Source organism: Labeo rohita, chromosome 5 (assembly GCF_022985175.1).
Source record: "Labeo rohita strain BAU-BD-2019 chromosome 5, IGBB_LRoh.1.0, whole genome shotgun sequence".
Lineage (NCBI taxonomy): Eukaryota > Metazoa > Chordata > Actinopteri > Cypriniformes > Cyprinidae > Labeo > Labeo rohita.
Window position 1 is genome coordinate 35,404,758 of NC_066873.1, and position 12,625 is coordinate 35,417,382.

General features: G+C 40.5%; 1 protein-coding gene across 1 annotated transcript in view; it reads right to left on the reverse strand.

The window, feature by feature from the left end:
- Positions 1 to 2,672: 2,672 nt before the first annotated feature.
- The window catches only part of fam222aa (family with sequence similarity 222 member Aa), a 69,982-nt gene continuing 60,029 nt past the window's right edge, over positions 2,673 to 12,625 (reverse strand). The window contains exon 3 of the mRNA XM_051109852.1: positions 2,673 to 5,924. Coding sequence (XP_050965809.1) covers positions 4,465 to 5,924 — 1,460 coding nt within the window. The 3' untranslated portion in view covers positions 2,673 to 4,464. The remainder of the gene's footprint in view (positions 5,925 to 12,625) is intronic.

The following is a 12,625-nucleotide window of genomic DNA, read 5'->3' on the forward strand; positions in this document are numbered from 1 at the left end:
GTCTCAATACCCGGGGTTCCCTTTAAGGACTTCTTGTAAAGTGATAAAATAGTTTTGAAAAACCACCTAGGGTTTTAAAGGTGTTCAAAAGGGCTGTTAGGATTTGGCTCTATATAATATTTAATGTTTTTTGTTTTTTCAATCAACAACATTATGTAAAGAGAGAATGACTTTGAAGTCGCACAGTGTACAGTATGATAGTGCCATCAGCATCCAAATGATTATGTCGATTCTATTTCTAAATAAAACTAAAGGCTGCACTCTGAATTGTAGAGGGCAGAAGACGAGAAAAAGAAAGAGATTGAATGAGAGTCCTTTGCTGCAGCGGACTCCTCAAATCCATTAACACAGCAGAGATAGAACATAAAGGATGACAGCAGCAGGGAGGCAGAGAGGAAAGCCCCCAGGGATGTGATCAGACGCACATCTTTCAAGCTGACAAAAACTACACACGGAAAAAAGACAGCGTGCACTCTGAGATGTTTATAGACTGTTACAACTCTGGTTTCTCTAAACCAACAAGAGCTCACATACTTCAGAGCGCATTTTATCTAGGATATCACCCCTTATCTAGCACAAACACGGCGCTGATGGACTGAAAAGGTAAAAAATCTTCTTGAAGACTAGCGTTGTGAAAGCAGAATGTAGGCATGGCTGACTTCAGGTGTACTGCCTGTATTCCCTGCAGGTCCCCTTGTTTGTCTTCAAAGCCAGCGGTGCGCTATTATGAGCTAATCTACAGCAGATCAATACGGCACACTCCAAGCATGCTCAGCCTGACTAACACAATCACTTCTTACATGACTTCTCTGCAGAGACACAATGGATCTCTGTGGACATGCACTGTAGCGGTTTTGCTGTTTTCTGAGAGAAACAGTGTAGCAAAGTATTTCAGATGCTCCGCGACATCATGATGTTTTCGCTTCAGTGTTTCAAACTGCTAAACATGGGACGCTACATATTTGACGAATCAGTTCTCCAAATATTTTTGGAGGAATGTTTTGGCATGATGAGCCACTGAGACAAGGTCAAAATGGAATAAACATTCATTTCACAACATAAAATGTTTAAAACAAAAAGGTAAACATAAGAAATGTAGTTATTTAAGTAAATGTAAGCTGTCAAAGAATTCTAGAAATGTCAATTTACGTTTTTTCACTAAATTCTAGACGACATGTATCGGCATTTCAAAAATGCCCAATTAGATCTATTTTTTTTTTAATCACCATGTAGATTAAGGATATTTACAGTTAACTAATTAACAGATTTTTACCATAGGATTTTTACCATTAAATTAGCGAAAATTTCAATACAGGATCATAAACGCTCCCAAAAAACGTCCACTTCAATGTAGAAAACAGTCACCTACCTCACGATTTGGTCAGTTACCGGATGTGCGGCCATATTGGCGATGTAAACAATAGCATGTACTCGTGAATACATTGTTCTGCTAATTTATGCTGCCTAAATCATGGAAAAAAGGTGTGAAAGCTGCTAAATCATATAAAGTCTTAGTATATAATTTTTGACAAACTAAATTTAATAGGTGGTAAATATACGTATGAGCAGTATTACTTAAGATATTAGCCTAATATTTCACCTTCTTGACTGGAAATGATAAGAACAAACACAGATGTAGATTCTTGCCCTGGAAATCCTGGTTCAGTTCGACCTTTTGTTCCTCAGACAGTTTTTTGCACTCTTCTCTTTGCTTTTTTTTTTTTTTTTTTTTTTTTTAGAACTTTTGGCAGACTATATATTTAGCACTTATTTTTTTTCCGGTCCGACTGATTACTACAGCCCAAAACATGACAATAATTGACCATTTTCAGCAGCAATAATCAGTAAAATATGTTTTGTTTGGCTCAGCGTTATTGTTTACATTTAGTGCCATCAATATGGTCGATTGATGACGCGTTAGGTTGTACACTAATGCATTTGACAAAACTTGTAATTTACAAACCCTCCTGCCCTTTATGTCTTCTGTGGAACAAAAAAGTGGATATTTGAAAGAACGCTGGGGTCTAATGTAAGTCATAACACTTTGAAATTGCATGAGGGTGAGTAAATGAGGGCAGTTTCCATTTTTCCTCTTTTTGTAATGTTTCACACTTGTGCTTAGGACCACTTTTAGCTTTGCATTATTATTATGAAGCTTTGCTCCACTTTCAAGTCACTAACCCCAGATTGCTGGGGTTTAGCAACAAACAACCAATGATAATCCATGCAGCTTATTTTAAAAATTTGTGCACAAAACCCTCACATGCTGTGCTTCCTTTCATTGTCTAAGAAAAAATATTGAACAGTGAAAGCAAACTTGGGAGTGATTGACAAGCAGTTATTAAAAAATGTTGCATGCTGTACTTGTCAAATTAGTGTTGTTAACCTCATAAATATGCAAATAACAATTTTAACCCAAGGTTTGCAGTGTGACGTCTCTGACTACTCAAGACTACTAACCCAGGGTGAAGTGCAAGTACTCTAGGATTAAGTTTACTAGGATTAAGTCCAAAATTACTTTGGGGTAACCATTCATGCGTGAAAAACTCTGTAGCGCCTATTTAGTGCTTAGTATATACAAATTTTTCATCTCCCAAACCGCTTCAGTGTGTGCATGTCAATTTTCCTTTTGTAATACAGACAAGGTCAAAGCAAACACGTAGGTTTCTCAATAAATTCTTGAAATCATTTTATTTTGCACCTCAAAACAAGAAGGGAATGAGTATGTGGTACATTGGGAATGTAGACACAGCTGTACTTTTACATTTTTTTTGGTGTAAGCTCAGAGAAAACAAAATTGTTAATACAGTCATAATAATTGCACTTCATAAATCTAGACTGTAGCCAGCTTTTTGCCTCCGCCAGAACCCCCCCGTTGACTCTCTCGAGTTTCTAAATTCAATTTACCGGTGAAATTTGACTGACAAAAGAAATGCTAATTTAACGCCAGGGACCGCTGTGCCCATCCAATTTTTCTTTATTTTCTCCCCTCTCTGTCCCACAAGGCATTAGTCTTCTCAGTAATCTAAGTGCAGTACATTCACAGGAAAGTCACAGTCGGAATAAATATTTCAGTGTTGAGACAAAGCTTACGAACGGCCTCAACCCGGCTCGAAACCGCTAGCACAGAGCTGAGAAAAACGCTCGTCCCCTCTCCTTCTACTTCTGTTTGAGAGAGGCAATGATTGTTTTTATCGTTTCAAAAAGAGGAATGGTCAAGCGTCACCTCTGATAGTTTAACTCCCCTCAGGTCCTCATTTAACGCAGTCACATGCGCTTCAAAACTTTCGAAGCCATGAGGAAGGAGTCATTTGATCCCTAATCAAAAACAAGATTTCAACAACAGACAGCTCATTTTTTTTTAGAATTCCAAATCAGATTTATTTCGGCATGTCAGAATGTGTTTATATGACGTTTCTTTTGAAACAGACCCAGTCGGCCTAATCTTGTTAATGAGGGCGGTCTCATTTCAGAGCTTTCCAACAACCAGTTCCTTTTATATCTGCTTATTTGGAGATTTGATTCCAGTGTAGGTAAATAAATGAGCGTTCTGTTGTTTGGCTCTCGGTGGTGATTACACCGTGAGAACAGCAGAAACTTATACTGCAGCCAAAGGAGAATAAAATCAAAATCAAAGACCCTTAACGAAATATTAAAAAACCTAAGCATTTTACACTCTTACTCCCTTAGCAGCCAATGCATATTATATACTACAAATATATATAAAACAACAAAAATAGGTTCAAGTCTTCAAGTTCTTTAAATACATTATATTCAAACGTCTATTTTCCGACCTCCCAAGACTTTCACACATTTTTACACCCCAAGCAGTGCAATTTCTATGAAATGGAAAAACAATTAACGCTAAGGTTTTTCCATTTAAGCCACCTAAAAGCACTGATCTAGTTGCCTTTTTGGTCTTTGAAATGTTGTAATGTGCGCATAACGTTACCTCTTACAGTGTTTTGTGAGCACAGGTTCAACCGTATCTTTTATAGACAACCGTGGTGCTTTAAGACCATCATCTTCATCATGTTAATCCAAACGGTTACTTGCGATGTGGGGAGGAGAGGAGGCCATTTTTACTTCATTTAAACCATTGACTCTCACCAAATAAAAACAGAAAAACAATATTAGTCTGATAAAATAATTTGAAAGGAAAAAAGAGAAACAATTGGAAAACAACAACAAAAAAATCCCTCTTGGCAAAAAGAGAGAAAAGAATCACAGAATCCACATTTAGGAACATTCCAATTCCCAGCCAGCAATTCTCTCCCAGCTCTGAGCCGAGAGGCACCGATTGGCTTTCCAGCATTCGCCCAACCATGTTTTGATCCAGATCTCCCCCAGTCTGCTTTGAGCAGGATCACGAAACTCCACTGCAAAGCTAGGCAATGGCAACAACTGCAGTTTGTGATTAAAGATTTTCCAGTCGCTCTTTATACTGGTCAACCCCGTCTCTTCTTATCTGTAAACAGGGAGGCGGATGTGTGCATGCTGGTGGTCCAATAGTCTCGGCACAGACACGGTCTCGTATCCCTTCCCCAACATCTGCTCCTTGATGCAGGGAGGATGGATGTCATTGATCAGGTATTCCAGTGACTGCAGACTGCTGCTCAACACTGATGTATTACATAGACTCTTACTGGGCAAACTGCAGCACAGACCACCCGTGCTGTCTATGGGGGGGTGGTGGTGGTGATGATGATGGTGGTGGTGATGATGATGAGGGTGTTGGTGATGGTGGGGGAATCCCAGCTCTCTGTGTCCCGTCACCGGCCCGGCTGTGGTCGTAGCTCCTGGCAGCTCTTGTGGGTTGTAGCAGTCGCTGTCTGGTGTCACCAGAACACTGTTCCACGGAGGTGCAAAGTACTGGCCAACAGAAAAATTCCCATGCATTCCCACACAGTTCAAAGGGGAGGAGCTGACCTTGTCTAGTCCTCCGCCTCCACTCGTACTGGCCGTCATGGGATAACCTCTGGAGGAGGACACTTGCGCTCCTCCGAGCATGATGGACCCTCCCGGAGCGCAGGTTTCGGGCGACTTGCTGACGGCGCCTCCGCCTCCGCTCCCGCCGCTGTACATCCTCAAAACCGCCTGCTGCTGTTGTTGTTGTTTCTGCCAGAGCAGGTAGTCCATACCTTCAGGATACACCCCGGCCTTCATCGCCTCCCCGTTCTGCCCCGGTAGCACCGTCCCTGAATAGGCCATGTTTCCCTGCGGAGCCACACTAGTGACGTAAGCCCCCCCTGAGGAGTTAGCGGTGCCTTGTTTGGACGGGCTAGGGTTCGGAGGTCCCGTCGACGCCCCGTTCTGACACACCTGCTGCAGAGCCTGGGCCTGGCAGTGCTGGTTGATCTGGTAAATGATGCTCTGGATGGAGGGAAGATTCGACTGAGGAGGAAGGTTCAGTCCTCGGCCCCCTGCAACAGGGATCACGGAGCCGGCCACAGTGACGTTTGGGGGGACTGCTAGAGTGGTGGCCTCGGGCGGTTTGGGAGGCCCTGTGTGGTACACAATCTGTCCGTGGCAATGACCTAAAGTGCTGCTGTTGGGAGGCGGATAAGGAGCCACTGCTATCTGCGCTGGAGACAACTTAGTCCTCCTGCCCTCTGAGTTTTTGAGGACGCCCTTTGTGGAGGGTATGAAAGATGATGAAGATGAGGATGACGACGAGGATGAGACTTTGACGATCGCCAACAAACCCTGGTAGCCCCCTGTGTGGAGGTGGGGGTAGGGGCTGTAGCGCTGTCCGGTGGTGTCATATCCGTTCACAGTCCGGTTAAGGTGCTTGTGTTGGGGGACCCTGATGTTGGTGGGGAAGATCTTGATGGACAGAGGGCTGTTGGCTGTCTTTTGCGCGTAGGCATCCAGCTCTGCTGCGCTGGGGTAGCGCGGGGAAGGCATGGGGACAGTCAGCTCACCTGTAAGACAAAAAAAAAAAAAAAAAAAAAAAAAAAAAAAAAACCATGGGTCAGACTTCAAAAGACTTGGAATATGGCCAAAAATATGGCACCTATTTATCATTGGGGGCAGTTGTGGCTTAATGGTTAGACAGAGTCGGACTAACCCAAAGGTTGTGGGTTCAAGTCTTCGTACCAGCAGGGATTGTATGTGGGGGGAGTCAATGACTAGCAAGGCACCCTTGAGCAAGGCAAGGCACCATACTTGCGCACATGTCCTTTCCTTTCCTTTCCTTTCCTTTCCGAGCTTGACGGCTACTATATAATTTCATTGTCAGAATGCAGCAGCCTGCACATCCTTCTATATAGATATCTATATACCGTACTTGTGCGCACATCCCAATCCATTTTAGTGGAGACAAGTGTGCCAAGCTTCTAGCAAAGACCTCCTTTCCTGGCTGAAGGTCACATAGTTGTTGCCTTCAGGTGTGTGACAACTTTTGGCTTCACCCTAGATGACCTGCTCTACTTGGTGAATTACATTACAACAACAGCTTTGCCCTTTCCACAAAGTAAATAAGACCCTTCCTCAACTTCAAATACATGCATTGTGTTTTCTCAGCTACCCATCTTGTATTTGGCATTGACTTCATGCATGCATGTACTTTCTTTATTGCAAAAGATAATGTCTGCTAAGAGTAAAAATGTGATGGTACAAACCATAGATGCATAATTCACAAATTATGTGAACAATTAAAGTTTTAAATTCACTCTCTCTATAGAAACTACATTTTATTCCTCACCCGGTCCTCTCTCTCACTCACTCTATATTCCAGTGGAGGTTTATCCCTGGATAAATAGCTCTTTTTTAACTCGAAATCAGGCACCTAAGGCATTATTAAACCAGCGCTTTGTGAAATTAATTTGGCCTCTCTATTGTTCAAAATTGGGTTACCCTTGGAGACGGAAAGGAGAGCGAGCAGGAAGTAAGGAGGATAAAAGACTTGTTTAATTGCACTGACACATTTGAGATTTATAAGTAGCACCAGTAGGTCTTAGCCTTGGCCAGGCCAATTTCTCAATTATTCAATCAGACCATCTCCAAATGAAGAGACAGACCTACATTACCCCTCCCATGAACCCCTGAAAACTCCGCCCGGTGGGAATTCGTAACCGGGTTTTTTCAGCCTATACAGAGAAACTGTGAGACGAAGTGAACTGCAAGAGCTTTGTCATAAAACATGATTGAGACATCCATTAAAAGCTGCGCTGCAAAACTGACTCACTCCTATTAAAACGCAAAAGACCCACATGTTGGGCAGGGCAGGAAATGATAAAAAACCCAATAAGCCTTAATGTCTAATAGTACTCAGACAGCAAGACAAAGTGTCCTTGTAGTTGGACTCGGTTTTGGCTTGATCAGGGTTTTGAATCAGCCGTTTTCAGAGAAACCCGGGGCTTTTGGGATTCGGAGAAAAACGAGTTGGGGAAACAAGGAAAAAGAGCTGCGAGAGGCAGCACGGAGGATGAGCGGAGGTGAAGGGCCGTGGTGAGATTGGATTTAAACGACATTATTCAGGCAATTTCATGGCTACTTAGTTCAGTGCTACAAAAAGGGAGAGGGGGAGCGGGCAAAGCACTCAATTTACAAGTGATAAATCAACTGCCACAAATGACTACCAACCCTCTCAAAAATTATATTTTAAGGAAAGTGTGCATATTTTCTGCTTGTTTTTATCATTCGGACTAAAATTAAACTGCCACAAATGACAGCGTCAGCAAATGTCAGAGTGGTTTTCCAGAACTCCAGGGAGCCAGCTGTGAGAAAGTTGTCACATTTATGATTGTCACACTCTAGCTTCCATTAAGCTGACACAGGTCAATCACTCAAGCAGCTAAAACTGCATCATCCATGTGCTCTAAGCCCTTAAAATCTAATAGCACATGCTAGAAAAAACAAAGTAGTAATGAGGTTGCATATCTATGCAAAGTCAAGAAAACAAACAAAACAGAGTGTCAAATCTCTAGAAGCAGAGGTTCTTATAAAGAAAATAGTTTTAAAGTCATTAGAGTCATAAAATATAATAAACCGTTTGATTGAGATAAGGCACTATAAAATATTGTTCATAAAATAAATTAAAGATAAACAATGTTATAGTGCCTTATCCTGATTGAACACTTTAAACAAATAAGCTTAAGGAAAAAGGATCTCACAAGAAATGGGAAACAGAATGTCAAATAAACTTTTCCAGTGGACAGGACACATCTGATCCATTCCTCTAACCAAAACAGTTTCATTTCATGTATATTTATAGGATGTCTTGCTTGAGTGACCTGCCTCAGACCACAGCATTTCAAATGGAATTGGAACCAGGACTCTAGAGAAGGCCAAAAAATACAAAATTTCATTCGATTGTGCTGCTGCTGCTGCTGTTGTTGTTGTTGCTGATATACACCTCTGTTTGGGATCACTGTCGTGTGGCGTGACCCCACTTCTTTTGGGTTTTAAATCAGACAAGACCTCCATAAATATGCTTTTATTTGAGTGTCACTGTCTGAACAGACTGGCGCTTGTTTTATTTAATTTATAAGGACCTTCATTTTAAGCCATTGTTATTTATTTTATTTGAGAATAAAAGTGAGGTCATGTTTTAGGCCACATTCGTGCAGAAATCTAAACAAACCCCAAACATTCGCCGTCTCAGACTAGCTCTTTTATGTCTAATAAGTCTTTTTAAAGCATTCCTGAGGCTACAGAGGTCTGCAGAGTGTTTAAAGCGCGTATGTTAGCTGGCATCTTCTTGGGCAGCGGATGAAAGGATGCTCGTCTCCGCGCTGTCACAGTCTAATTGGAGGTGTTCTAAATGGGTCAGATGAAATGGGGGCTGTCGAGCATCTGTCCAGCCCATGCAGGGCCAGCGCAGGGGCCGACACTTTCAACCCCCTCAGTGACAGCAGCGCCACGGCGCTTTGATGTTTCCCCGACAGCCAGCACAGAAGGGTGGGTGGGGAGGGTTTGTGTGTGCATGAGTGTGTGTGTGTGTGTACGTGATACAACTAGACTGACAGTTTCCTCACTTCATTGGATCCAAAGAGAAAAAAAAAAAAAAGCAGTGGATTTCAAAGAGGCATCACTGGTCCGTATGCAAATAGACAAGCCAATTTTCTGATCTCTTTTACGTAAGGGGAGTGGGGGTCGGATCGGGTGACTATCTTTGATCATCACATGGTTTAATTAAGGAGCTATGCTTTGCCATGTCACTCTCCCTTAGCCTTCTATCTCTCTCCTCCCTTCACTCCATCTTGCTTCGCGATGGGGTCCAAAACGTGCTAATTATCATTAAAGCACAGCTAATGCTGTTGCTGCCATGTGTTTTTGGGTGACAGGTCCATATTTTCCATTCCTAAACTGCTCCGTTGAATCCTTTCGTACAATGGATAAAGCCGCTGTTGCTGTCTTTCTCTCTGTGGCCCGCTCTTGTTTGTCAACAGGCAAAAGCCTCCAGCACCCGACCTGCCATCAAAGGGTTTCACACTTCACAGGCCACGGGGATTAGAGGCCTTTCAGACCCATAGAGAGCCGCTCCAACCCACAAAGGCCTCTGGCTATTACAGCAGCTACAAGCACAACTTTGGAGAGAGAAAGAGAGGCGGACAAACAAGTTTGAGGTAGCCGTCACTGATTTTCTCTGATATTTCTTTACTAAACATTTCTAAATTATAATTAAGACCATGTCAAGGTTATAAACAGGCCCACACGGAACCTGCGCCCACTGAAAGGAAACATCTGTCTTTTTGCAAAAGTTATACACATGCCTTGCTACTTAGGTGTTTGTTAAGTAAATATTCTAATAGTAAATAATTACAACTTTAGCTACCTTTAGTTCAATTTAACATATACAGAGGGCTCAATGGATGGAATTGTGGAATCCGATCATAAAATGGAATTTACTGCATAGCATGGAATGTTACAGAAATTGCCAAATTTTGGATGAATAAATCAGAAGTAGGTCAGTACACTTTAATCAAAATGTGATATGGACTAGTGTCTGTGAATATTAAGCTGCAAAAATACTATTTAAATATGAATCCTGCAAGTTCTGCATGTCTGTGTGAATGAATGGCGCAGATGCGCGGTTTCGTTTACTACACACAAATTGAAGCGCGTGTGACGCTCACCATGTTTTCAGCCGCTGCCACCTCATTATATTAACACGTCTCTAAAACTGCTTTGCGAGTCATTTCATGAGCATTTTACCATTTATTTTGAGAAAAACTATCGTTGTATCATATACCAACAGAAACTTAAAGGTCTTCACAGCAACTTGTCAAAATAAAAGTTTGTTTTAACTTAAAGAAACTGTGACAGAAATATATTACTTAATGCAGGCATAATGACAGGTATTAAATTATTATTAAAACATTATTTTTTATGGAATATTTATCAGAAAAATGTAAATACACATTTATTTCCAGAAAAAAATAAGAACTAAAATAAAATGTAATAAATAAGATGTAAAACAAAATTTAATCATAAAGAAGAAATAAAATTTAATTTTAAAGAAGAAATAAAATAAAATTTTAAATATATATATATATATATATGTATTAGGGGTGTAAAGGTACACAGATTCAGTACGTACCTCGGTTTGGGGGTCATACGATTCCGATACAACAGGACAAAAAACAAAACAAATCTACTATATAAAGGAAACAGTTTAAGTAATCACGCTGGCGGACACACACACACACACACACACACACACACACACACACAAAACATATCAATTCCAGGCTTTCAGCATTGCTAACTTGACAGCGCAGTTGGTACTTTATCAAAATAAAACACAGTGAACCAAACGCGCCCGCCTCATTGTTTAAACATTGGAACGTGACTGAAGTACAAAGCCTATCATTTACATACTAAATAGTTTAGCATTTGGATACATCGCAAATATGGAAATATTATGGAATATTTGGATTTGTGCTGAATGAGAGAGGTAGCATACACGAGCACAAAGCTCTATTTTGCAAACAGTTGAATACGCAAGCCTTTAAAGTAATGTTATACTACTTTGTCAGCAGAGGTCACTGCACAGCACAGCACATGATCACTGTCTATACTGTAAAAAATAAAAAACAATTTGTTGAGCCAGCTTAAAATAATTTGTTACCCTGCTGCCTTAAAATTTTAAGTTCAGTCAACTAAAATAAGTTTATTCAACTTGAAATGTTAAGTTGTACTAAGTAACAATGTAGATATTTGTGTTTGCTAAACTTAACAGATGGGTAAGTAATCCAGCTGCCTTAAAATTTTAAGTTGATTCAACTCAAATATCTAAGTTGTCACTTAGTTTAATTTAACATTTCAAGTTGAATAAACATTTTGTGAGTTGACTGAACTTAAAATTTTAAGGCAGCCAGGTTACAAATTATTTTAAGTTGACTCAACAAATTGTTTTTTACAGTGTAGTGGGCTTTGTTTTCAAATGCGCAACTCATGGCATTCGCTGTTCTTCTGCTAGCGTTAATCAAACAGCGTTGCATTACTGTGGGTGACCCCTTCTGGATTGAGGGTAAATTGCCTGTATTTGTTGTAAGGCCTCATACTAATATATAGGGGTGTAATGATACACGTACAGGGATGGGGGAGTGCAGAAAATTTGAGAAAGTCTGCAGGGTTGGTTATAAGCATCAAAATGTAGAAATGACTCACTAGGCTGCAACTGTAACATATTGATTTAACGGTGCTAAACGTAGTGTGGCCCTCAATGACCTTAAGTTGTGTGACATACAAACCATCTACTAAAGAAAACATCTGTTCCAACTAGCATGTTCTTTAAGAACGTATTCCTCAGTGGATGACATATCAGAATGAAAAAAAGGATAAAAATCACAACATTTTCACATTTTCATACAGTTGCAGATTTACTGAGACTAGCTCTAAGTTACTGTTTGTCACAACTATGCAAGAAAAAAAAAGAATAATGAAAAAAAAAAAAAGAATTTTTAGAATTATTATACATCTATATATACAGTAAGAATGATGTAAAACATGATAAACAAAATATATATATTTAATAAATAAATTACACACTTTAATTTAATTCATATTTTAAATGCATGCAAAAAAGGTCAAATTCTTTGAAATGTAGAATTAAATTGTAAAAATACAGTAAATTTGGTAAAATACTGTTTAATGGCCAGTCAGTTGTGTGTTTATATTTATTATTACATTTATTTAATAATAATCAGGCTAATTAGTTCTCAGTTATTAACTTCATGTTTGTTTATCACGATGACACAGCCATATAAGAACGGACCAGATGGGTAGATGCTGAACTTTCAAACATGACTTGTTTGACTTGTTTCCTCACACTTCCCCCTACCCAGATATTACGCTAACATTATCTGTCACGTAGGCCATCCCCCCGAGTGAGAGTGAGTGCGAGATCTTTCATCAGCTCAGACCTGCGTGACTTATTGGTGCTCAATGTCTCTGATCACGCTTGCGAGCACAGCGCAGATGGCGTCCTGCGATAAACACAGACACTCACACCTAAACACACGCACCCACACGCTAAACTCAATAACAGATCCACACAAGAGACACGTTCGCAGTGCGAACACGCCACGAACGCAAACAAAACATACTCCAGTAAACAGGCAGACATGAAACCACATACACTATCACACACAGCGGCTCAGTGGAGTGAAGCGTG